Here is a 27,324-nt window from a genome sequence, read left to right as displayed (position 1 = left end):
AAGTATTGCACATTATTTCTATCAGCACAGCGTTAGTTCTATATTTGGCTCCTGTGGGTGAAGAACTCAATAAAAAACAATGAGTCTGGGGGAGGCATGATCACGAGTTCATATATAGAGGAATTGATTCCCTGGGTACATTTTACAACTGTAATAATGTAATCTGGTGAACATTTATTGGGTTGTTTATCTGAAGTAACAAGCTAACAGTGTGTTGGATCGGCTCAATTAACCAGCGACTCGCAAAACTAGTCTAAATCTCGGTGTCTTCTCTTTACTTTCGCTCTTCTCAATTTCTGCTTGTGCTTTTCTTAGCTGTTTGCCATTCTCCACCCCCATGATCTAGTTAAGGAGTCCAAACCATGAGGTGTTTTTTAGCTCGGCTGACAGGAAAGGGGAGCACTATACCTCACATTATCAAGCTTCACATGATGAATGAACCCACACGAGTATAATGGTCAAATAATCAGCTTTAGGAATTTGGCCAATGAATCAAACTCTATCCTCTGCACCAAAGGGATCGCAGGAATGATTTTGCTCGGTGAGAGGAAAGACCAGAAAGTAACTGTTCACCGTTTGCACTCTGGGCCCTCTCACTTTGTCCGGGGTCCCCCATCACTCGCCTTGCCAAAAGCATCGACTGCAGCAGGGTGGAATCCCTCCAGGCGAGCTGTACATTTCAAGATTGCGTGAAATAAAGAGGAAGAGGATCTTGCGGGGAGAACTGTCATGAATGTAAATGATATTACAGCCTGCATGGCAATCACTGTTTTGCTGGTATGTGCACGTTCTCATGCACTTTGTGTGGTCAGCGTTGTGAATTCACTCATCGTCATAGCCGCCAGTGAGTTATATAGAGAAAGCAAGAAAGAAAGACAGAATGAAAGAAAGAAAGAAAGAGTTTCAACATCTGTTATGCAGCTGTGAGGATTTCTACGGGACGCCAGGAGAAAAAGGAATTAAACACAGGGAGGAGGAGGGGAAGCTCAGAGAAGGGCTGGGAGAAAAGAGAAACAGGGGATCCAAAATGGCAGGATTGGATTAAAATGGCAGGACTGAAGGAGCACCTTTCTATTTAGCCACTGACATTAGCCTGGTTGAATTTCTCATGTCATACAGGACTGCCCTCTGTCCCACCGCTGACTTGTATTTCAACAAGCCTAGTTTTCACTTTGGTCTAAAACCTGATTTTACTGGAACGGTGAGGCAACCATTTGCATCCTGAATGTATTTTGTATGTACAGTATGAAGTTTATTTTAACATCAAAAGTGGTAAATGTATGTCAGCTAGGGTTAATGGTACAATGGTATTCAAAGTGCTTCCCTCACCCTGTCCCTGATAACAGTTTCTCAACAGTTGTAATGTGACAGTGAAAATGGGGCCACACACACAGCGGTGTGGCGGAGCGGGGGGGGGGGGTGCGGCCCCGGGCTTGGCCCACCGCCGTCACTCCTACAGGCCCTGACAGTAATCAGGAGAAGAAGTGAGTGCTGAGGAAGTGTCAACAGTAACAAACCCTGCGCTTCGTTTAGGCCAGATTAAACTGATAGCTCATTGCCAGTGACATAATTTAGATGAATGGCGGGTGCAATCCATCAGAAGAGTATGGCTGGTGTGAGTGGGGAAGCGGGGGTGGGGGGGGGGTACGACCCTCTGTGTGCCTGGCTGCCAGTAGGGATCCCATTACCTTACACCTGTTAACAACACCAATCCCCTTGTATAAACAGTAAAGTGATCCTTTTATCGAAGGTAGAGGGAAGGAAAGAGACAGAAAGAGAGAACGAGAGAGAGAAAGAGAGTGCGGCAGAAGTAAGAGGAAAGAGGTAAGAGCTGAGAAGAGAGATGGAGCGGAGGAATAAAGACATGTTTTCTTGTTTGGTTTTAGAGAGACTAGCACCTCTGGACATGATGGATGAACTCAAGGTCTGGAGAGACAAGTCATGGACAGATGGCTCAGATACACACTCCGATCACAACACAGCGGCCCATAGACTAAAGCAAGAGGGACATCTAGTGGTGGAGAGCACCGCTCCACTCCTCTATTTCATTACCTTTGTTGAATTCAGGAGAATTCAGTGGATTTCCTCAAGTGAAGACCTATAAATAATAAACAGCCAATGGTTTAATATAATGAAGGGATTTCGACAATACTTTACACATTTATTTACCTCATTAGCATGTAACGAAAAGATTACTGACAGCAGATATCAATTGAAGTCTTTACATGAAAATCCATATGTGCCCATTTTAAAATTAGAAATTTGAAGAGCCAGCATAATTGCAAATGTACAGTAAATCCAAACAATTCAGAGTCAGTTTTCTGCATCAATTTAAAGAATACAACTACTCTTTAACAGTGAACATAACACTTAAATGTGTTAATACTATGAGATGTGAAAATATCACTCCTCTGAAAATTTTAATCTGATTTATATGGTTCTTCATCTGTTTTGATTGATGTCTTCTGTAAAGCTGATCAAACAAGTACAGATTTTTCTTGATCAAACACCAGTTTTCTTTCTGAAATAAGTTATGATAAATTAAAAACACGAGAGCGTGCAGTGTGACAGGGATCAGGGCTGTTGGAAGGGTACAGTCAGTGTATAAGTTTATTTGGCTTGGTCTCCCTTGGCACTTGTGATTGGCTGTCCAAAGCAATGTGTTAACACTTATAATTAGATGTAGCCAAATACTGTATGCTCCATGTGATTGCTCTAATGTGCGCTTCATTTGCAAACACTAAACTGTTGGAAGCAGTCATCAGCTTTTTGGATGCTAGAGAAGGGCTTACCAAAGGCACAGAGAATTAAAAAAAAAAAAAACACATTAACCCTTTGTTTAGGTTTACATAGTAATTTCATAAAAGGGCTCATGATGTTCATGAGACACACTGATATATGAACAATCAACATTCATAAAAGGGCTCATGACATTTATGAGAAGCAGTCAAGTATGAACAATGAAAATTCAACAGTGTCATTACATTGATTTCACCATAAAAGAACCCTGAACCTGTTAATTTAAAAATGTGCCTGTGTATTTGCCTTAAACTCCACATCTTCAGTAATCCTCCTCTATTCAGTTTAAAACTATTCCAAATCCACAACAGAAAAGAAGGTTGTTAGCCATTAACACCCAAATGTGGCACCGGCCGAACTCATTCCTCAAGATAGCCAATCTGCATAAAACCTCACGTCTTTTGCTCAACACGCATGACCACTCAGCCATGAAACATATTGTAATTCAGTGGGACATAGAGGGGAATTGCTAAAGAAAGCAAGTGGCCATTATGTGTTCTTGAAAGGCTATTTTTATGTAGGGGTTTTGGAAGCATTATTATCCCTCAATGAATGGCCCATGCAGAAAAGTGGAAGGAACAACTATTTGGTGAAAGCGACAGAGTGTGCATCAAGCAGTAATTGCCATTTTTGGACAGTTACAATAATAGGCCTTAAAAAAAAATCAAAACCCCCTCCAAAATTAGACTAAATTACTCTCCTATAGCTGGAATAAGCCTCATATCTGGAAAGGGCGCTTTGAAATTCATCACAGGATGATAATGAGCGTCAGAAAAAAACGTCCAACAGTAACACTTAGCAGTATTTAAGCTAAACATTAACTGTTAGATAGCTGTAAGGGCCACAAGCATCTGCAGCATGTTTTGTCATTTAACCAATGTTTTATGTTTCAGTCTTCACTCTCAACCTGACATGCATTTTAGAGGAAGCAAACAAGGCTGTTTTCAGAGATGGGAACTATTTCTCAGCATTAGCGACTGAAAAACTACCCCGTTGTTATAATACTTTCTACTGACTTGATACTTGGAAGTGAGTGGAGTTGAGAGAGGACAGGCGAGGCTCGGGGCTGATGTGCGGACAGACCCCGTTTCTCCGTTCTCCACAACTGCCTGTGTTTGTATATATGCGGTGTCTGTCTCCCCATTTGCCTAACTCAGCCTATTGTGCAAGACATACTGTATCTATTTCATATTTTGGATTATGCCACTTTTGTTTTGGAATAGCTTTCAGTAGTACCAAGCCTTATCGAGATCATGTTACACAGAAAAAAATGACACATATGGGAATAGATATGGCTGGAATAGGAACAATTTGCCAGCCAAAAGGAAATTGTACAATACACTTTTTCGGGGAGTTTTAGATAGACGATATAGCTGGGGGTACTGAGTCTAAATGGATTTTTAAAACTCTGCACAAAAAGTCTTATAATTCATTCTGCAGGTGAGAGCCTGGTAAAAGCTTGGTGGGCTGAAGTATTGCATGGGACTAAAAGCCTGAATGGAGACTTAGGATGACAACACTTCCCCCAGGCCTGGGAAGGATATTACATTCATTAGTATTGAAGCCATTAGAAATGTTGATTGTTATGTAATGAATGTGTCATGAATGTAAAACAGGCTGTGTCACGAGCCTTTGGAAAGTACAAAACCATGTATGTGAACCTGTCTCCTGTGCAGAATGTCAGGCAGGAACGTTGACTGCCACACCAAGTGAAATATTAATATTTCCACAGTGCTTAGTAACCATTTCCCTCCATTTCCATCTCACCAGTCCACAGTATTGCTGTTTATCCATGATCAATGACTTTGTGCAAAGCGGTGTGCGGCAGCAAAACTTAGCATTCGTCCTCAGAAGGCCTGATTTTCCCCATTCCTCCTCTTCCTCCTCCTCCCTCCCTCCCTTCCTCCCTTCTCTCCCTTCTCTCCCTTCTCTCTCTCTCGCTCTCTTTTCACTCTGAACATTGTGTCTCTAACGAGTCACGTCCATCTAGCAATTATTATGAAATTAAAGCTATTTTCCATGGCCGGTGTTTGCCCCGGTAATAACCACAGTGAGATAGGCTTCATTCATTTAGCATTTTAGTTCAGCTCAATTCCTGTCGCATTAGCAAGAGGAGAAAAATCAGAGTGTCACTCAGATATTCTGCTTAATGGTTTGGTGATGGCCTGGCCTTTTTTTTTTTTTTTTCTTTTCCTTTCGCGATCCTCCTAACCCTATCTCCCTGCCAATTACGCTGTTTAATCTATATGTAGATAATGGTGTCCAGGACCTCCCTGTTGAAATGTCAGGTGTGAAGAGGTTATTAGCTAACTTTTAATTACTGTCCATCATTCACCAGCCAGTAGGATAGATCAGTCCTCTCTGCCTGTCCGCTTATCTAGTCTCTGAATGTTGGCTGCAGGCAGGGGAAAGAAAGACATTTAGGAAGCGCTGGGTCTCTGACTTAATATCACCATTTTCACACTATTAACAGGACTTAGGGTATGGAAGAAAGAGACAGGAGGGAGGGGGGAAATGGTGTGACCGAGCGGATCATGTGTCAAATAGTTTAATGGAAGATGATTTAGAGGGAGATGTAGGAAAAGGAGGACATGGAGCAAGAATCAGGGAAGAGGAAAGTGGTTTTGGGATTCTGCTGTCTGGAGGCATCTGTAGCCAAAGGTGGGTTAAAGGCGAATATGCGGGTTACTAATTCTGCATCAACATAAAACCTAATAGGACAATTATTTTATGAGCGCTCAGACTTTCCCAAATGCTTGAACCACATCATGTTTTGTGGCTCGTGTTAATCCTTGAATGTTTCAAAGGTCTGAAGAACCTGTAGCCCAGTTAAAACAGAGATTGCCCTGTTCACAGAGATTAGTCGATTTCCCTCTTCTTCAAATGTTTTAAAAGTCTGCAAACCATTTTCATGAACTCCCCCTGGCCTAGTGTTAAAGCCTTCATTGTACATTTAAAGGCCCGCAACCCCTGACCCAAATTTTGCACCCCCCACCCCCACCACCCCTGCTCTCCAATACTTGTCTAGGGGCCCAAAATAATATGAGTGCTGGCCACTGGCTCCGAGCTCTGTCTGTATCCGCTATGTAGCAGAATACTTTGGCTAAATTTATGGTACAGGAAGGAATAGGAGATTACCAAGCAATAAGAAAAAATGACAATAATTAAAATAAAACATCTTTTGTTTTGTTGGAAATTCTGATTTTAGGGGTGGGATGTGAAACATCTCTAATGGTTAAATCATGAGAGCACAGTCAGCTTTTGTTAATGAACTGCAATTTATGCGTAATCACCCTTCACATTACGCGGCAAATTGCATTGCCACAACATATTCTTCTTTAATGTACTTGTTAAATGTGTTATGCTAAAAAGCTAACAAGTAATTACTTAGCCTTACAGAGAGGTTCCTACATTTTCACTGTCATTATTTGTATTACGACCAGAGGACACAGCTCCATTTCCTCAATCCAACAGTAAAACTGAGACAAAGACATTATTATCAACGACCAAGTAGTAGTACACATTGGGTATGAAACTACAGTACATGTTTCTTCATAAAGCTGTTGAGACTTCATGCGCCCTCGGGTCCAGAGGTGAGTTACAACTTGTAATGTAAAACATGTTTTGTAAAGCGCAACTTTGGCATTGAAACAGAGACATTTAAGTGTGTTTATTGGCTGTTTTAGTGAAGTGAGTAATGGTGCTTTAAGCTGACATTGAAAATGTGCCAGGGAGCCATTTGTATGATTTTTGTCTGGGCATGGCGCTCTCCCTCTCTCCCCAGCCTCCCTAATGCTAAATAGAGGGGTAAATTTAGCAATAAAGCATCTCACCACTGCTAACGTGTGCTAATTTGGCTGGAGTTGCAAGCATATTGCATGTACTACGGACATGATATATATGCTTCTAAAATTAAATTCATTAACAGTGAACATACAGTGGGCCTAAATGAGACTTGTACCCTAAAAAATAGAAAAGAAAACTCTTCATAATAGATGCTCAATCCAGCAAGTATGTTAATTAACATTAGAACCAAAAACAATCATTAACCATTAACCATTCTCACAAGTCTTCATTCAGGACTACAGACAGGGGCTGACTTGTACACACACACACACACAAACACACTTACACATACATAAACACACATACACACACACCTGCGGGGAGAGGAATCGCTATTCAGCCCTTGAACTGTCTTTGAGCGGATTTACTATTTTAAACTCTGCAGGGCCGAACACTGCCACAATGATTACAGCGCCACGGAGAGAAATACTTCCCAAGCTTAGTCTCCTTCTTCTCCCTCGCCATCTTTTACAGCTTAGAGACAAATTCCGTTGCAGGCGATGTGCTGTTATTCCTGCAGACATGCTCCCTGTGATGGAGGCTCTGGTTACAGGGAGCTGCTCCTGGATCACACACATAAACACACTCACACACACACTTACACATGCACAGTACACACACACACACACACACACACATTCCTCATTTTACTCAAGGAAAGAGTAAAACGGAAAGAGATAATTGGTAAAATCTCCAGAATTCTAAAGCGATGAGATAATTGTGGAATTATTCCTCGCCAACCCACACTGTTTCTTCTCTCTGGCTCACTCTCTGGACCACAAATGCCTCTGTGGCATTCAAGTCTACTCAAGTCTCCGTAACGTCAAGCATTCACATCGTAACACAGTGTATTTTCAAAGACTGGCAAAAAAATAACCATTAACTAGTGAACATCATTAAGCCGATTAGCGTTTTCCATCCCAACATACCTGCCTTTGAACCGGAGTTTGTATGATATTCAAGACTATAAGTGGAGCCTCACTGTTGTGTGAGGAGTTGTGTGTGTTAAGACTCTGCTCTCTGAGCTCTGTGGTGAATTACAGCTGACCCATGAAGACCCTGGGCCCCGCTGCTCCTACCTATGGAAACCCCCGTCATCTGGATCACATCGGGCTCAAATGGAGAGCAGAACCCCTTTGTCTGACACGAGCAAAGAGGAGGCTGGAATGAGCGTCTACTGAGGTGGGGGGGGGGGGGGGGGGGGGGGGGGGGCTGGATGTGTCAGCATGCAACACAATACCCCCCTCTCTCTCTCTCTCTCACACACACACGCTAAAGAACATTTGGCTGGAGTAAATAAATGAATGAATAAATGAGGACATGGCACCTGTGGTCATGGCTGTCCATGTTGAGGAATGCTCTGGTGGCTCAAATGTCATTGGTGACCTTTGACCCTGGTATCTATAGCAACAAAGATTAGAGGGGGAAGGAAATTTGCAAAAGTTGATTTGCACCTCTCACTAACATACATTCTAACTTAATTTCCTGAGCATGCAGTGACCAGAAAACAAAAAGCACAGACTAATAACAATGTGCAGGATTTTTTATTTATTTATATACATTTCCCATACAATGTATTAGTGAGAAATCTGGAACAAATAATAGTAAACAGTATATTTCTATAATCCAAATTACAATCATATAAATCTGTGTGTGAATGTGTGTGCGCGTGTGTGTGTGTGTGTGAGAGAGAGAGAGAGAGCGTGTGTGTGTATGTGTGTTTTGTGTTGTATCAAGAGTTTAAAGGTGAAAACTGCTTTTTAATTCACTGGTTCCTTGTAAGTTGAGATACTTAAAGAACTTATTGTGTGCATAGTTTCCACAAGACACTTTTCAAAACATATGACTAAGAGACCCAAGTCTGTCCTGCACTCTTCCTTTGCAAGATAAAAAACTGTGTGTGTTTCGCTGGGTCATCTCATTTTAAAAATGCAGATTTCAGTAATTAATAAACATTTAGTTTGTAGCTAATTTATACTTTAATCCACTGTGGCCATTGCCCCAGTCTCCCCCTTGTGCTGTAAATATCTGGCGTGCCAACATCAAATGAAAGGTTGAATATTTCAAAATTGCTGCACTGTCACAAACATTTGTAGTATAGTAAATATGGGCAGAACATCCATAGGCTTGAGGCAGAGCATCCACTGCAGCAAACAGCCTCAGCTCTTCTAACCTGGCAAGTTGCTGCCCCCTGCTGTAACACTGCATGCATGGAAGTCTTGAAATGTGTCCTAATGTGAAATATGTGGATACATTACAACAGTGACAGAGGTCATAAGTATCATGATCAGTATGCAGCAGAGTAAGACTGTTATAGGGTAAATCCCCCTTAGGAAGTGGCACATGAGAATCTAATTATCTTCTATCAATTGTAAACATGAGTAACTATATAAGGTATAAACCCACAGCTAGAACTTTTATGCTAAATGACATAAATGCGCCCCTATCCCCTGGGAAATTGCTTTGAGTAGACTTCTCTTGTTCTTCCATTCACACAGTTTTTCTTTTTTTAGTGACATGGCATCCATAGCTTGTTAATGCTCATGAACCTACAGATGTAACTTCTGGACATAGGAATAACAAAATATTTTCTCATTGATATGAATGCAGCTTTTACTCTGCATTTCAGTGATTTACAATGGTGCCAGACTTGTGTGATACATTGTTGAAAGAAAGAAAGAAAGAAAGAAAGAAAGAAAGAAATGTGACTAATCTAGGGCACTTAGATTACACTTTCCTTAACTCCAGCTGTATTCCTCCTCTGGGATAAATACTCCTGGTAGTTCAAACACAGAAACCACAAACAAAAAGAAAAGTACCTGACCGAATGAAATGAAACATAAATAGCCGATAAACATGATATAATCCCCATTATGTATTCTTACTGGATTCTAGCTCCTTGAGACTGGAGCAGGCTGCGACAAACGCCCTTTTCTGTTGAAGGAGGGCTGAGAGATTGTTAGTCACAGGTGTTGTAAACACATACTGCAGGACGCTGCATGCTATGAACATGCTGTGGCAGTAATCATGCTGCCGTATGATTACAGCAATCAGGAGAGTAAAGATGGTGTTTAGGGAAATGGCACTCCAGGAGCTGGCACTTCACATTGCCATAGAAATAAAATACCTCGTAACTTCCAGCTGGGTGCAGAAATCATTTTCCAGGGTGGGACTCCTATATAACTTTTACTTGCCATATGGACATTTTGAATGCTTGCCTGTGGGAATGAACTGTTACATGGATTTTTTTCATCCTGGACATCCTGGGTGTTGCAATTTTTCATGGAAAAATCAAGAACAGAGACAACAAAACATGTTTTCTTTATATCTGAAAGTAGTTTATTACATAGTAGGCGATTAGAAAAGCAGTAAGTGTATAATGAAGACAACTGATTCAATCACAATAAGGTGCAAAACACCAGTGGTGTACATTTAATTCCTCTTAATGATAACAACCACACATTGTGTGGTTTGAGAAGTGCAAGGTTGATAGTTCTGCTGAGATAGGCAGTCTGGTGCTAAACTGGACCCATGTGGATTTGTGAATGAGGACCGCATTGCTATGCCATATTATTGTTTTAGAAAACACACAGAGACACTCATCCAAACTGGAATATTATGAAGTTCACATATGCAGAAGCACAGATATATCCACAAACTCACAAGCAATTGTATGCACACACACACACATTCACTCTCTCACACACACACACACACACACACACATAGACACATACGCACTCTCCCACACACATATAGACACACAGAAACACTCACAATCACTCAGCTAAGTTTAAAACTTGTTCTGTTAGTGCATTCGTCATGTGATGCAACATCCTCCTGTTCAGGACAGGTTGCTCCACCAATTCTCTGTGACACTCAGCACAAAGTTAGTCATTTTAGTTAGTTTGTTAGATTATTAGTTCATTAGTAGGTTAGTTTGTTAGTGTGTGGGGAGCGATTAAAAGCTCCTCAGGTTAGTATCTGTTAATTTAACTTTAGAACATGTTAGTAGCTTGTTGGGGAACAAGACTGTCTGGCTTGTTCACAGTGGTGGAAAAAGTACTCAAATCTTCTACTTAAGTAAAAGTAGCAATACCATAAAAGTAAATGTCCTGCATTAAAAATTTTACTTGAGTAAAAGTAAAGAAGTAAAAGTATAGAAGTAAATTGTACTCAAGTTTCAAAAGTAAAAGTACTCATTCTGAAGAACGGTCCCTTTCAGAGTGTTAAATTATTGAGGCATTAACCTGTAAGAAGTACTTTAATTTTGTAGGTGGTCCAGGTGGTGCCAAGTTTAACTACTCCATATACCGTTGGGTAGTTTAAACTCTAACAATGCATCATATTTTATGAGATTATTGTATGTTTTGCATGTAAAACCTTATTCTGCAAAGTAGCTAGTAACTACAGCCGTCGGAGTAAAAGTATAAATGGAAATACTCAAGTAAAGTGCCAGCACCTCAAAATTGTACAGCACTTGAGTAAATGTACTTACTTACTTTCCACCTCTGCTGGTTCATAATGACTGAAGAGAGTCATTTATTGCAATCATAATTTGTGGCCCTGTGTAGTTCAGGTGGTAGAGCATGTCACTGACACTAGCAGATTTATGGGGTTTGATTCTCACTGGGATACTCATGGTACTGTAATGCATTTTGGATAAAAGCATCCATGAAATGGAATATGATGCTCTGTTAATAAACAATGGCACCACTCATTATTACAGTGGTACCACGCAGGGTATTACAGGACATGCTTTGCTCTGATCGAGGAGTAACAGAAAGAGACGTGTGATAGGTCGGTTACAGGTATCAGGACTGAAATGTTTTAGTCGGAGAGAGAACGGAGATGTTAGTGAGAGCAGAAGTCGGGGTGGACTGGTACAGCCTCACCGTTGTTAGTATATTCACCACACCAAGTTAGTAGCGGAGACGGAGAGGTTTGCTTGGCTTGTGTCTTGCTGCACTGCCTGTGGCGACGACAAGCCAGGCACTCACCTTCAAAAGGTTGACCACACAGTGTGCAGGCAGAAGCACACATTTGGTCTCTGAGGAAACAAATCCGGCCTGTGAAGTGTGACATGGCATGGAAATACCGTTTGGAATCAGATAAATATCGAGGGGATTCTGCCAAACACAAGTATGTGGTCAACCCAGTTTGATATTGGCAGTCGTTTCTGCTCCTCTTTTTCATCTTGTGGTTAATAACATTTCCCATCCCAAGTCCTGAAACCCTTCTCACCATGCCCACTTACACATTTTGTATTTGCTTGTTTCTTTGTTGTTGTTGTTTTGTTTTTGTGAATGACACGTTCCCAACCAAACGTCAAGGTCAATCTGAATAGCCGATTTCTAGGAGAAGAAGGATTGCAGGATCATGAGAGAGGCTTCTGTGCATCGGACTGCGGGCATAAAGCAGAGGGTTAGTCAGGTCAGTGTGTTAGAAAGAACAAGGCCAGCCATCAGCATTCAGAGTACAGGTTAGTAATAATCCATCTGTTAGCAGACATTAGTACTGTTAGATATTAGTGAGATATTGTTAGTAATGTTTCAGACCTGGGTAAAACACCATTTACAAATAAATAGTAGCATTTGGTTCAACTTGCTGAAATATCACAGAGTGGGGTTTAACGCCAGCAGGTGTCAATCACAGAAAAGTATACTCCTTTACTTTTCAAATGCATTCCTGTGATTCCTGTGTATAGATCACAGGTATTGTTATATGTGGCAAACCCCACCCATCTGGTACTTCACTGAGGTTAAAACAAACGCTCAGAATCATTTGTAAGTATTCTGACCCTTGTCCGGTACGTTCAGTAGATAAGGAATGCCAGAAGAACAGCTTAAGGCATTCTGTAGGTTTGCTCACTGAGGTAAAACAGATAGCAGCTCGGGGATAAGGCCCAGTACGATTCAAGTGCTGTCTGTCTGCACACAAAAATATGTTTTATCAGCCTTAAAACAGACAGGAACACACACACGCACATACAAACACAGACGCACGTACAGTACATATGCACGCACATGCACACACACACACATACATGCATACACACACACACATACATACACACACACACTACAGTCAAGTCAAACTTTGAAGAGCGGTATATAAAAAGTTGTCAGCAAACCAGAATTAGCAGGTATCGGAAAACAAAATGAACTTATAAACCACATATTCTCAAAATGTGAGAAAACTACTTATTCTGGACATGAAAACAGACTTCTACTATTAAGACTGCCACCTTAAAGTGTCAGAGCATGGGATAGATATATGCTGGCCTAATGAGGAATTACCAGACAGGACTTTGCCATTAAAACACCACTTGGAGTTAAGGTGTCAAATGTAGCGGGAGGTGAGCAAGGTGTTAGGCACAGTAACCAAGGTTACAGCGTGAAGAGGACACAGCACACAGCCCCAGAAGAGGCAGGAGAGAGGTGTTCGCTGACTGCAGTGTCAGTGCTTTCATCAGCCAAAAAGAGTGTGGGAGTGGATGAAGCTAGGTTAGTATTATTCACAGACGGGGGAAAAGACACCCCCCACTCACACAAATTTAAAGGGAGAAGGGAAAGACAAACACTGCGGCAAATCACTCTGGACTCAAACGGCACCCATTTGCTATTTATGGCATGAAATGTGGTTCTATTTAGACGAGAGGGAAATGTCCGAGACGGCTCTCTGCTAGCAGCGGTGGTGGCGTTTGGAACACCTCAACTCCCGTTTGAGTAACACACAACGGCAGCAGAAGTCGTCTTTGCGGTACAAAGCGGTCCGTCACACAGCGGGGGAAAGGTTGGTCCTTCATCGTCTCCATCTAAAAGCATGGCATCGGGCGTCAGTCACTGCAGGAGAAATGACACGCCAACTGTTACAGTCATGAGGAAACAGCAGCTAAGAGAGAAATACTGAGCTGATTGATGATGTGATTTTTTCTGATTTCTGATTCCCATCACCAGCAACTCCTCCTCAACACTCAACATGAATACACTCCCACATTCCCCGTTATTTTTGTCCTCGCAACTCAACTGACAAACACTTTTTCAGGATAATCCTGCATAATGTTGAGTAATGAACCTCAAAAGCAGATTATGCCAATCTGATTTGGTCACGGTCTCCACTTTCAGCTTGGTTTATCTCTCCTCTTAACCATAATTCTGGAAAGGTCTGCCGCAAATGTGGCAGAGATTTATGAATCAACACTTAACTAATCCCTCACGTTCTATCTGTCCACCCCCCGTTTATCGGCACTCTCATCCAGCACAGAGGCTTTACACACATACACAGAGAGACATATATCTGGACAAAAGGCAAGACGAGTCCTGTAAAATCTGGCACTGCCGGTATATTCATCCGGAGTTATATGACAAGTCACTGTAGAGTTAAAAGTGAATAGAAGGGAAATAAAAGTCACTGCGGTGTAAATCTACAGCGTTGGGAGAAATACTGTACCAGTGTGCGAAGCAGCACAGCAGAGGGCAGCCTGTGGTCGAGTGATGTTGCCAGCAGTCCAGCGAGGTCCAATGAGAGCCCGGCTCTGCCTTTTCTTCAGCGTAACTGGAGAGGAACACACAACACAAAGCAGCAGAAAGTGGAACGCAACCCACCTGTCCTCCCAAGCTACCCAAGGATTGTTTGTTCTCACTGTTTTTGCTGATTCTTAAGGGCCTAGGTCAAAGACTATTAAATAACGGGTTGTGAATCTGAATCTGACACACTGAGACTCACTGCTTAAAGATGACCCACTTTAAATATATTCATATTATTCAGCTAACTGGTGAAACAATGCATTTAAATCCCCCTGCTGTATTTTATCTGATACTGGGTAACAGTGCAAACGTATCCCCCTCTTGATTTTAATAAAGAAAATCCAGCCTGTACACATACCTGTCCTGCTCTAGTTTCCCATTTGGATCCTCCCAGTATCCTGACTGTTGACATGCCAGCTGGTCTGTAGGTGTATCCAGTGCGAAGTCCACCTAAAAGCCAACAGCACATTGAATAGTTGTCAAACAGATTGCAATCAATTATAAATATCTGTGGTTTCTGTTGATGTAGATGATTCACTGTGCTTTTGCTTGCTTTAGATGTTGTATTTTGCTTTACCACACTCTAAAAACATAAAGGAAATACAATCATGGAATAGCCTAAGCATAGGGATGTAACACCATAGCTCAGGATGACATTAAATCTGTTAATTAGACCTTTCATGTGTCTTGTTCAATCCAGAAATATTATGGCTGCAGCTCAAGCTATATAGGTCTACCTGGAGATGGACGACCATCTATAGATTATATAGGCCTATATATATATATACATATATATATAGCCTCTATTGTCAACAATGAAATGTAAACCTTAAGTCTAACCTGTCTTCTATCCTAGAACATGATAAATAAGTTGTCTATATCAAATAAGCCTATATCACAACATGTATAACCTACAACGATGTTAGGTTACAAGCAAAGACATTTGGCCCATTTATCGGGAGGCAGTTGAGCGAATCAGTGTTATTATTATTATTTGGTGTTTGTTTGTTTTTTACATAAAAATTGATCAAAATTGTTTTCTCCAAATGATATGAAACGTTTTATGAAAAAACACAAAAACACAATAATAGGAATTCGGATAGCCTAGATAGCCATTTTCCTACCAGTGATCTCCAGGTTCAGAATGCACCTGTCCCGCAGCATCAAATGGTGCGACGAGAGCGTTTGGTGCCACCATCAGACCTTCTTCCATGCTGAAGACAAAGCTGTCGAGCTTGCAAATAGACGCCGTCTGTGTGATTTTCGCCTTCAAAAAAGCGGGACCGGTCGCCTATACCCCGCATCCACGTTACGCACTAACATAAGCCGCGGTTGAGCCTCGTCTATATGGCCGCCGAGCTGAGCCAAGCAAATCTGGGAGTGCCACAAACAGCTGCGCACTGACGAGTCCAGGGAAAATATAGGCTAAGTGGAGACGGAAGCTCCTGAACAAAGAAAAGTGTTTGGTTCGGAGGAATTAAACAGTATACGCAGATGGCTTTGAGTAGGCAGGGCTACCTAGACTTGAATAGTCAATAGTCTCGGTCTCCAGCTGCCACAGGTTTACGGTCTTTTGTATGCGCCCTTCATCCACCATCTGTGTTCCCCGGGCAACCGAGCGGTGGGACTGCCTCCGGGCATCATCTCCACCAGGCACACAACTAACACACAGCATACAGGCTCTGCTACAGAAATCACCACAATATTGCTGTAATATTAGGGACACAGTGTGTCTGTGATGCTCAGTTGTGAAGAGTTAACAGTGACCTCCTTATTGTACTTTATGGTATTTGTACGCTATGGTATATCGCTATACTATTTCTATAGGGATTTGTAGTGTGTTCGTGGTACTCATAAGTGAATTTATAGCGACTTTATCGTGGTTTTGGTTTTTTTTAATCTACTATAATATCGCTGTGATATTCCTACAGCGACTTAAAGTTTTGCTGTGATATTTGTGTAGACTATTCTTATAAAATGCAGCTTTAGATGAGTAGCCTATAATTCTTTTTCATAAGGTATACACAGCTTATAGAGAGGAAGAAGAAAGCTCGTCATCTAAGTCCACTAAAGTAGTCTCCATTTCATTCAATCCATAGGCTGAGTAACAACAGGCTACAGGCTACAACAAGAGGTGGCCTGTGTGTTGTAGCTGGTTGGAAAAGAACTATAACCCTAGAATAAATTTTAGAAGGACATTATATAGGCCTAAATATAACAGCAAATCCATAAGCCCTAACTAGCCTATTATAGAGGAGTAGCCTACATAGGAGATAAAAAGATACGATATACCATAAAGTCAGTAAGTCCACTGGCTGTCAGACACACTATGAGTCTCTACAGGAAGATAATAGGAAGTCCAGTCGAGTCGTTGTGTAGGCTACACTTGTATATTATTTTTTGTGATTGATCAATAAAAGGTATAGGCTATAGGCTTAATTAATAATAGTTAATAATTAGATTTAAATACTTAGTTAATAATAATAGCTATAATAGTTTAGGTTAGCTATAAAACCTCAGCTCTTAGATAGATAGATAGATTGATAGATAGAAAAGGGGAAATACAAATATAAACTAAAGAAATATAAACAAAAGCACACTGAAAAAGGGACATAAATAAATAGGCTAAATACATTTAAAAAAATCAATAAAAGTATAGACACACTGGGAAATAAATATATTAATGAACAAATAAATAACAAGATAAAATTAATATAGTAATTTAATTCCTAACTTAGAGGAATCTATTTTTGTTATACACTAATACACATTAAATAGCCTATATTTATTTATTTTCCCTTCCCTTATGCTAATAAGATGAGTTGGTGGGTGTGGTCAGAGACTTAATTTTATTCACCATCTCTGGCTGGTATTGTAGATTCAGGAGTAGAAGGCTAATCAAACCAGCAAAGTCAGTGAAGACTCAGCCCTTTACAAACACTTTCAGATGATTATGTCCTGCAGCCAGAGCAGCTCGACCAAATTCTCAGCCAGTAGACTAACTTCATGAGAAAAAGCAAATAACGACATTCATTTCAGCTTTGTTTGACAAAGGACAAGTCTCTCTAGCTATCCTTTGCCTGTACCAAGCCATCACTTGTACTCTAGCTAACTAGTTTTGTATGTAAACAATATAAACAGTGAGAGCATGGTAAAGGCAATGATCTACACAGGCAGATATTGATCAACCGTGAGTCAGGTAGGACTATGGGTACAACCATGCCTGTATTACCGACCGGGCACATGCCCTGGGGCCCCAGACCACCAGGGGCCCCAAAATATCCTGAGTCCCTTTTCAATAAATTTCAACATTTAACAATGTTTTTGGTCCTGCATTCCCGCCACCTGTCACCTTGCCTTCTTAAAGCCACAACTTGCAATCCAAATGTAAACAAAGGGAAGCCCCACCACCTAAAACTAAAGCTTGCCTTGTTGTTGGACAGATTTTATAATTTTCAAATTGAATAAGCGAGCTCTAGATAGAAGGAATGGCAGTTTGTAATGGCTAAAAATGAGTTTCAGATTACTTTGAATCTGTAGAAGGTTTATGTTTGTATTGTTTGTGAACAGGCTGGTATCTTGAGTTACTGTGTGTGGGTGTGTACTGAGAGGACGGGGGGCCCAATAGGACATGTGTGCCAGGGGCCCTGTGGTTGGTTATCCGGCCCTGGGTACAACCAGTACAACCCACAAGGATTTAATTGACACACCCTCATTAGCATTATGTTGGAGGTAAATGAACTCAAATGCAATAAAATAAATTCAATACATGCATGAAAAACAAACAAAACAATTATTCATCTTATAGTCATATATTTCCTTTTATCTTTGTTATTTAAATTTAATTAGGCTATTAATTCATTTAGTTCCCAATTTATTTATACTTGATAAATCAATTTAATTGATTTATTAATACATTTATTCACTTACTTCTTTTTCTCTGTGCTTTGATAGATAGATTGATTGGCTGATTAATTGATTGATTGGTTGGTTGATTGGTTGAAATGGCGGACTTAATCCTCCACAGCTAGAATTGGTAATTGGTACAAAGGTTGTAGGTTTGTAGGTACAAACCTGTATACCTGTCTACTGTAGGTAGATGGCTATACAACTATAGCCACAATTCATACGGTCCATTTCTCTCATTATGTAATATTTCAAACCTATTGACAATATTACTATTTTTTCTGCATGTTGCTGTAGACCCCCTACAAGTTCCTCAAGCATTTTGGGAACCACTGTTACAGTAGATCATAGGTAATCAGGAAACATGTAAACAAAACTTCCAGTCCATGCATACCCCATCCAGCTGGGGGCGATAGTGTACGTGAGCGCGTACATAAGTTTGGCCTCGCCGAGTTGCCTTACAACAGTGTTAACAGGCTGCTTGGCAAACGACCAGCATATTTGGAGAGTCAACATTGTCGTTGTACCTCTGTGGATCGTTACATCCACGCGATAACTGCAGAGCGGCACACAAGCGGCTACTTTACATTCGTTAACTTGCAGTCACACCACGCTGTGATGCTGCGTGTCTTGTGAGTGTAGTTTAGCTTCCTGCTAGTCTGCTACTTCATATTCACTAGCTGTCTGGGCCACTGTGATTGAGGCAGCCGTACATGCTGTGTATGCATCAGTCGGGTCCCGCAACACTGTCTGGCCTGTGCCAAGTCACCGATCAACTCTACCTGAGTAACGGCAGGGCGGCTAACGATGCCTCCCTGGTATCTCGGTTCAACATAACCTGCATCATCAATGTGACCGAGACCCGGAGCTGCAGCACGCCTCCTCCCGGGTTGGAGTACATCCACCTCCCTGTGGCCGACTCCCCGGCCTCTCCTCTCGGTGAGCACTTTGATGAAGTGGCACGTCAGATACAGCAGGTCGCGGAGCGCGGCGGCCGCACGCTGGTGCACTGCAACGCCGGCGTGAGTCGCTCCGCCACCCTCTGTATTGCATATCTGATGAAGCAGCGCGACATGACTCTGCTGGACGCCTACAGATGGGTGAAGTCTTGTCGGCCCATGGTGAGGCCGAATATCGGTTTCTGGAAGCAGCTCATCCGATATGAGAGAGAGCTCCGCGGGTGCACCACGGTCCGAATGGTGGCCTCCTCCATGGGGGAAATACCGGACATCTATGAGGAGGAGGCCAGGAATATGCTGCCAATTTGAAGCGATATGCTGTTATTTGAGAGTGGTTCTGAAAGTATGGGCCTTGAGGGGATTTTTGAAATTGTGCACAATTTAGGAATATATGGATGTGGCTGTTGTACACTTGGTTCAGTTCTCCACCAAATATCTAACCACATTAAAAACTTTGGGACAAAATCATATCATATGGAGGACTTCGGTTTGAAAAAGCTTGGGTAACCCTGTTACCGAGGACGATTTTGTCTACTCAACTGAGGTCTTTCATGTCCATGACAGCTTTTGATTGTGATGAGTCCGCTGTTTAGTCCTGTAAAGTAATGATAGGCCCTAATCTATTCCCTGCTAAATTGTCATGGGCCTGCAGGATGACAGGCTCAGTGTACAGTGATTTACAGTAAGAGGTGAGAACTCAGGAAAGTAATGAATCAGCTCTACAGCTGAAGCAGTTGTGACAGTGAGGGCAGTTAATGGATACAAATCATTTGAGGCAGAAAGTTCAAAAGGCATTTATTTTAATATCAATGTTGATCTTCGGTCCAGCACACACAAATGCAGTGTGCAAAACCACATCTACATTTGAACGACAGCAGGATAATGGATATGGATAGCCATTCCTGTAAAGTAAAATAAATACCATTGAGCAAGCCACTAAATTGACTAAAGCCATTTAGTTATGAAAATGAAAACATCTAATAATTAATTTTACAGGTATGCAAGAACAATCTAATCTTATCTTAATCTTATGTTATATTATGACTATGTTCCAGTGATTCTTTCAAATTTTTACCTTCTAGAAATTTCATTGGTGGAATACTTCCCATGTTGAAGAATGTAAAATACTTTATATTAAGAGCTGTGTATTGTGAGAAATCAGATAATGGAAATGATTGTTTTGTTGCATATTTCATAATAAAAAAGAAAATGCTATATTTATTTACTTTAAGCAGAAACGGCTTTCCATAATATTACAACAATAGCGAACATTAAGCTCTGTAAGAAATGGAACTCCGGTAGAAATATAGTGGTGATTCAGGGAGCAGGCACGAGAGAAAATGACACTGACTCAGTCAAACCATTTGCAATTTGGCACAGGTCAGTTATCTCCTTGGGGAATGTCATCACTGTGAACATAAACACACACAGCTATTGTAGGGTAAAGATTTAATCCAATTCAATAGTGATTAACGTATGCCCACATCCATGATTTTTCTCCAATATTGCACTCTCAACTGTCAAAAAGTGCAACTGCTGTCCGGTTTCCCCAGACAAAACAATCAAAAAAAAATCAACATTGGATCCTGGAGTTCCCACATAAAACAGCAACTGATACAAGGCTTAATAAGGCTTTAAATTAATCAGCTATAGAGGTGTTGGACACCCACATAGGAACCAGACTGTCTCAGAGTTCACAGATAATTCAACATTTCAACCACACCAGTCCCAGCACACAGATTGTTGTGCTTAAAATGTTAATACAGCCTGGAGAAATAAGAGGATGTGTGCCCAACACCCCACCAGTGGTTGAATCATCATTAAAATGTTTAATGTCAGTTTGAGAGTGGGCTTAATCTGTCAGTTAAATACGGAAAAACATGTCCCCGCCTTTCCTCCTTAGGGAGTTACAGTGGGTGAGCACTATGCTAGCCTCTCATTAGGAAAACAGGTCACTATTACATTCATCTGGCCAACACCATTTGGTCGTGAAAGCAAGCAGACATCCCAACATTGTACTTCAGTACATCCAAATGCAATTTTTATACTTGTAAAATAAATGCTAAATTTATCTGATACACATTAAGAAGGTCCTTCATCAATGGAATGGTGCAATGCCAATATCTTACAGTAATTCAAATGGCTTATTTGGGTACGCAATGCAATCACTAGTGTACTGTACAAACAAGGTTGGAATCTGAAAAGCTAATAAATTCATCTGCTACTAAAATATCCTGAGTCAGTACCTTAGTCAGGTCAAATGACAAAACGTGATTGCCTAACAAGTGGCATAACAACACAAGTGCAAAAACAGCATGCTTATTTTACCTCTATTGATTTTCACTAATTCCCTTAATAAGGCAACAGCGTCATCTGCATAGTCATGCAATAAGCATCTAAAGGTACAAAATAGTATTTCCATTTAAAACACAGAAAGTGAAATCAATACAGATTACACCAAAGAAAATATCTATCACCAATATCCACTTGCCTTCTTCTAACAACCCACAGTGTATTTAGCTGCACTAGGCAATGGCTTCAAGACACAAGTTCACATCTGAAAGAAAAATGGAGAGAATTCAGTACTCACAAAAACATTTAATGATACTGATTTCTGAACTAGAGAGGGAAAATACATTTCTTCCTATCAACAACTTACATGCTGCTCCAGCTTTTGGTATTCTGTGGATTTGGGCCGACGTGCCGATCTTGATTTCTTTCCTTCCAAAACAAAGGCAATTATCTGACGGAAAGAAAAAATGAATAAAATATTAATCTGTGTCCATTACACAGTAACAGGTAGTGCCCACCTTCCCTGAAAAAGCCTGAAAAAATAGATATGTACATCATAATAACACTATAATATACACCAAATAACTACCACAGGTCAAATTATAATGCTTCCACTGGGACAGGTTGTTGCTACAGTCCATGTTATAATTCAGAGACACCAGTGAGAATCAAACTTTTCAACAATATATCCTGATGGGAAAGACCAGACTTGTCCATTATGCAAACTTTTGCCAGTGGCATCATACATTACTAGACAGTTCAGTTAAAATGGGGAAAACGACATTCAAACAGTTGTACCATGTACCTGTTTGCACCAGAAAGTGCATTTACCATTGCAAATTACAAGCTGACCCCATGTGCCAAATAACCAGTTGTAGGCAAATTACTTGGACTGAGTTCCAAGTGCATTCAGGCTGTCGGCAGTTCCATGAATAACAGGATGAGGAAGATCTATCTCAAGGTGCACGAGACACTGTGTATCAAAATACACCAAGTGTCTGGCGCACTGCATGGAACTCTCATTTCAGGTTCCTTCCTACTAGACTGTTCAGCAAATACTAAGTTAAATTATGGTCCGATTAATTTGCTGCATGCTATTCAAAAACAGGTCTGAAATGGAAATAGGCTCGTACTTTCTTTGTTTCCTAAAATATAATTTCCAAATTGTTAGAACAAAAAGAAGTACGTATTAGTTCTCTGATGACAACCACGACATTTGTCAGTGAAATTTGGGTCAGCGGAAACATAGCAAGTGGGTTTAGATGTGACTAGTTGATTTATAAGGAAGTAGGAGTAAAGTAGAAGTAAAGTCAGAGTGAAAAGTAATTTTAAAGGCCATGTACCTTACGCTTGTTGTGGTAAGCGATGTAAAGCACTGCCACCAACACAGCTGTAGTGACAAGGTAGGCAAAGAAGTGACTGCTTTCTGCCTCATCTTTTACTCCAGATAGGTTAGAAATAGAATTGTCTCCTGACTCTTCCTTCTTGGGTCCCACTGCAGGCTTTTCATTCTTTTTTGGCTCGCCGTTCTTGGTGTTTACAACTAAATCTGATTCTGGTTTGTTAGTTTCCCCTGCTTGTTCTCCCTTCTTAGTTTCCTTCGATGGCTGATCTTTGGCGACTTCTATTGGTGCTGTATCCTTAGGCCCATCCTCTGGCTTGTCCTTCGAACTTTTCTTTCCTGACTTTTCATTCTCAGGTTCCATTTCCTTTCCACCCTTTGACGTGTGATCTGCTGGCGCGTCAGCACTGTCTGATGGTGGCTTCTTATCAGCTCCCCCTCCAGGCTGCTTCTTGTCAGAGTCTGCTTCTGTCTTGCCCTTGTCTCCATCTGCTGTTACCTGGATCTCACTGGTTTTCACTGTCTTTGTATCTTGCTTTTTATCCAAGTCTGCTTCTGTCTTGCCCTTGTCTCCATCTGCTGTTACCTGGATCTCACTGGTTTTCACTGTCTTTGTATCTTGCTTTTTATCCGAGTCTGCTTCTGTCTTGCCCTTGTCTCCATCTGCTGTTACCTGGATCTCACTGGTTTTCACTGTCTTTGTATCTTGCTTTTTATCCGAGTCTGCTTCTGTCTTGCCCTTGTCTCCATCTGCTGTTACCTGGATCTCACTGGTTTTCACTGTCTTTGTATCTTGCTTTTTATCCGAGTCTGCTTCTGTCTTGCCCTTGTCTCCATCTGCTGTTACCTGGATCTCACTGGTTTTCACTGTCTTTGTATCTTGCTTTTTATCCGAGTCTGCTTCTGTCTTGCCCTTGTCTCCATCTGCTGCTACTGCGATCTCACTGGTTTTCACTGTCTTTTTATCTTGCTTTTGGTCCCCTGGTTCCCCTCCCTTTTCAGGCTTTGGAGGTGTTTCCTGTTGTATTTGGGCACCAGGGGGTGCACCATTGCTACCTTGGGAAGGTGCTCCTGTAAGTGAAAAAAAAAAAAAAACAGCAGAAAATATGTTGGGGTTTTTTTTCTTCAGTAAAATAGGTTTCTGTGCACAGCCAGGCAGCCATACACATTCTTTGCTCTTTATAAGATGCAAATGGTAAGCCTACCTTATATAAAGAAAAAAAAAGTTCCCTCTCTCAAACATATTGAGACCAGGGAAAGCCATTCTGCACAATAAAAAAAAATGGAAATGGCTGGGTAAGAACAAATGATGCACCAATATACTGTTATTTTATCCCTCCGCCCCGCCCCAAATCTGAGTTCATCCCTCAAACCCTAATATTGATAGTTAGACACCTTATTATGTTAATCTACACCCATTAAACAAGGATGAATTGTCACTTTTTGCTTTCATCAAAGACTCCACGGCCGTAGGTATCAGCTTGGCAAGTATTTCAGAGCCTCTTGACGGTGTTGAGTGTCTCAGAGGTGATGTATTACAGTACAGTATCAGTGGCTCTAGCTAGGTTTCATTTCTATTCAACACTACAGCAGCTGATGACCCAGCATCTTCAACCAGCCAAGAGAACCAGCCACTGAAATCAGCTGTAGTGTTTAGTTTGAATGAAACTGTGTATGCTATTGGGTCTCGATAGGACATGGTTGAGAAACACTAATCTGCACTGACAGGAATTATGGAGGAGTCAAACCTGTCTGATACACGAGCTGGTTACACAAACCCCCCCTTATAAGGTTGTAAGGCAGCATAACAAAAACCCGGAAGACACCCCATTACGTGTTGTGCTTCCAAGTTTGCTGTAAATATATGGCAAAGAGCCATTGGATAACAATGGGTGTAGCAATAAAATTCAAATTTCCATCAACGTTGAAGCTGGCAATGCTGTCGGTCATGAATCTAGAAAGAGCAAATGAGTAAATATCCAAACCTGCTGTCTGACACAAAAGTCCACTCACCTCTGGTGAAGCTGCAACACAAAACCACTGTGAGTATCACGAAAACCCTCCGCATTACGTCCACGCACACAATAACACACACCAGATATATTTAATTTTCCTCCGCTTGCGCTAAACACTGCGAGGAGGATCCGCCGTTACAAACACAGGTCGACAGTTGACAAATCCGGTTCCTGCTTCCGTGTACACAACCCGGTCTTCTTCAGAGGCGAAGCGTCAGAGGAGACTTTGTATCAGCGGCTCGTTACTGCCACCCACAGGCCGACTGCGACACGACAGGGAAAATACTCCGGAGACGTTACTGTTGCTGTTGTGCGACTTTATCGACAGATGGCAGTAGTGACATGCTGAGCAATTAAAAAAAAAAAAAAAGTGAAACATAGGCCTATTATTTTAACTGGATTCCGGTGTGTATGTGTGTGTGTGTGTGTGTGTGTTGGGGGGGGGGGGGGGGGGGGGGGGGGTTGATAGATGTTGACACTTAAGATGTTGGAATTTTGCACATTGTGCAACTATTAAGAATAACAAATATTACAGCAAACTAGAAATAGTTACTATTATCCTATATGAATATTATAGGCATATTATAGTAATGCAATTTTTTAAAGAGATACAAAATAAATACCATAAAGTACAATACAGTCACTATAAGTTCTGAGTACCATAAACACACTTAAAGTCACTATATGAGAATACTATAGGAATATTATAATGATTTCTCATTCAGGTGATGGGGCCCATACATATCTCAAAATAAAAGACAAAGGCTGTTTCTCTCAGCCCGAGGGTGTACAGTAGCTTGGCTTTACCCAGATATTGAGAGATAGGATAATCATCGAAATGTTAATTGGAGGTGTTTTACATCTCAGCTGGAAACGGGGGACCTGTGGATTCCTGTAATGAATATGTCTTAATTGTGGCAGGCTATTTGACATTTGAAAAGTCAGATGATCCCTCTCATTCTTGACACCCATTTGCATTTCCATCTTTAAGGTCAAATGGGTATGAATAATACATTAAGGAGGTTCTTAAGCTCACAGCCAGCCATACCTATCTTCACAAAGACACCAGCTGAGTCTTGCTAAGCTCAGTGAATGTTACAGAAACAATCAATTAATATCACTTTGGAAAACCACACATGAAGCAAACACATACCATTCCCCATATCCTGGTATTAGTAGGACTATTAAGGTCATGAAATCAATGGAAAATACAATATTGGCCTTCTCTGATTGGCAATGTGGACATTTAAATACGGCCGATGGCTGTGTCTTTCTGTTTTATTCAGCGGATCACTTGCAATTTTAAAGATTTTAGCGACTTCTCAAATGGCCAGTTGACAGTTCTTAGTTCAACGTCACACATGTGAAATATCAAAGGGTTAACCTGGAATAAATTCAAGATCAAAGGAAGGCCCAAAAAAGAACCTTGGCAAGAGATTGGAAGAATTTAATGAGCAAAATTAACATGTATTAAATCTGACCTCGTGCTTACATGGCAGATGTTGAGTAGAGAGGCAACCAAATACATTATTAGGTAAAAACAGTGATGTATTGCAATTTGAGAGGTGCATGTGAACAACATACCTGCTATTTCAATTCAAATAGAAGTCTATTCTATTCCTTTCTCAAGCATGATCTTCTCATTAGCAACTCCATGTCAAAACTGAACAAGAAGCCCATGCTTTTAAATCCTACTTGCTCATGTACTTGTACTAACTCATTAAAATACTGCACACATGCAACAGGGTAAACAGATTTTCATCTATTAAGTTTTGTTGTAATGAACATATTTTAATAATTCCCTTCAATGAAATAACACTCAAGGTAACATAAAAATAAGCAGGGGGCAGGTAAGGAAATGTGCTGGCAGAAATACATTGCTTTGCTTCAAAACAACCTGGAATAACCGGTATATTTGAAGTCATTCGCTTGGAGACTCGTAGCTTCATAATGGAGGGATTGTCTTTGGAGAATTGAACATTGCAATAGATGTATGGCCTTGAGGAGACAGATTGGCTGGCTGTTTTGACAACTCATTACCTGTAATTTCAGTGACGGATTGGTGAAGTGGCTCAGAGTAGGCAGCCATGGCACAAGAGACTATGGCTTCTGCCTGGAATGATGTAAGACAGAAAGGCAAACAAGCAAAGACTTATTATGGCTAATGATTTGCTTAAAACAGAGTGGGGAGACTGACAATTTGGTGCCTCACCGTGGGGCCAAAACGGAAACAGATCCTTAGTCCACCTGTCTGCTGTTTTAAATCCACAGCAGGAAGATGCCAGTCTGAGAGAGAGAGTGGTAATTTTGTCTGATAACATTGGGATAATAATATCTGAGTATGACCGTTCACCATTACGGTTTAATAACTTAGCATTATTACATTTCTTCTCATTTTGAGTAAATTCCTACAAATTTATGACATTTGTAACATCATTAGTATAGCATCTATAACCTTAAATCAGTTAGCATAGACTCCCAAAAAACTGGTCTTTCAATCAGCATGCTGTTTTAGTTATTATGGATGAGCTGATTGTGTCTAATGGTGCTACGCTCCGTGCTATGTGCTAACTCAGCTTTATCTGTCAAACTAGCATTCTGAACGGGCCAATCAGCTCAAAGACAGTTGAACAGCA

At 41.0% G+C, this 27,324-nt stretch overlaps 2 protein-coding genes and 1 long non-coding RNA gene across 3 annotated transcripts; 1 reads left to right on the top strand and 2 right to left on the bottom strand.

Moving 5' to 3' along the window:
• Positions 1 to 9,971: 9,971 nt before the first annotated feature.
• LOC139931080 (uncharacterized) lies at positions 9,972 to 15,459 on the bottom strand. Its single transcript, XR_011785498.2, has 3 exons — positions 15,299 to 15,459; positions 14,098 to 14,624; positions 9,972 to 13,490 (listed from the first exon to the last, which is right to left on the bottom strand). It is a non-coding gene; the product is annotated as an uncharacterized LOC139931080 (long non-coding RNA).
• Positions 15,460 to 18,590: 3,131 nt separating this feature from the next.
• Positions 18,591 to 19,836, top strand: LOC139931058 (dual specificity protein phosphatase 18). Its single transcript, XM_071924454.2, has one exon. The coding sequence runs from the start codon at positions 18,794 to 18,796 to the stop codon at positions 19,346 to 19,348; it is 555 nt and encodes a 184-aa protein (XP_071780555.1). The 5' UTR covers positions 18,591 to 18,793; the 3' UTR covers positions 19,349 to 19,836.
• On the bottom strand, positions 19,820 to 24,855 carry LOC139930836 (uncharacterized). The gene is made up of 5 exons (XM_078285227.1): positions 24,687 to 24,855; positions 23,004 to 23,744; positions 22,675 to 22,964; positions 21,699 to 21,782; positions 19,820 to 21,596 (listed from the first exon to the last, which is right to left on the bottom strand). The coding sequence occupies exons 1-5, from the start codon at positions 24,739 to 24,741 to the stop codon at positions 21,591 to 21,593; spliced, it is 1,176 nt and encodes a 391-aa protein (XP_078141353.1). The 5' UTR covers positions 24,742 to 24,855; the 3' UTR covers positions 19,820 to 21,590.
• Positions 24,856 to 27,324: the final 2,469 nt, after the last annotated feature.

This window comes from Centroberyx gerrardi, chromosome 8, assembly GCF_048128805.1.
Source record: "Centroberyx gerrardi isolate f3 chromosome 8, fCenGer3.hap1.cur.20231027, whole genome shotgun sequence".
In the NCBI taxonomy this organism is placed as follows: Eukaryota; Metazoa; Chordata; class Actinopteri; order Beryciformes; family Berycidae; genus Centroberyx; species Centroberyx gerrardi.
This window is presented reverse-complemented; position numbering and strand designations above follow the sequence as displayed.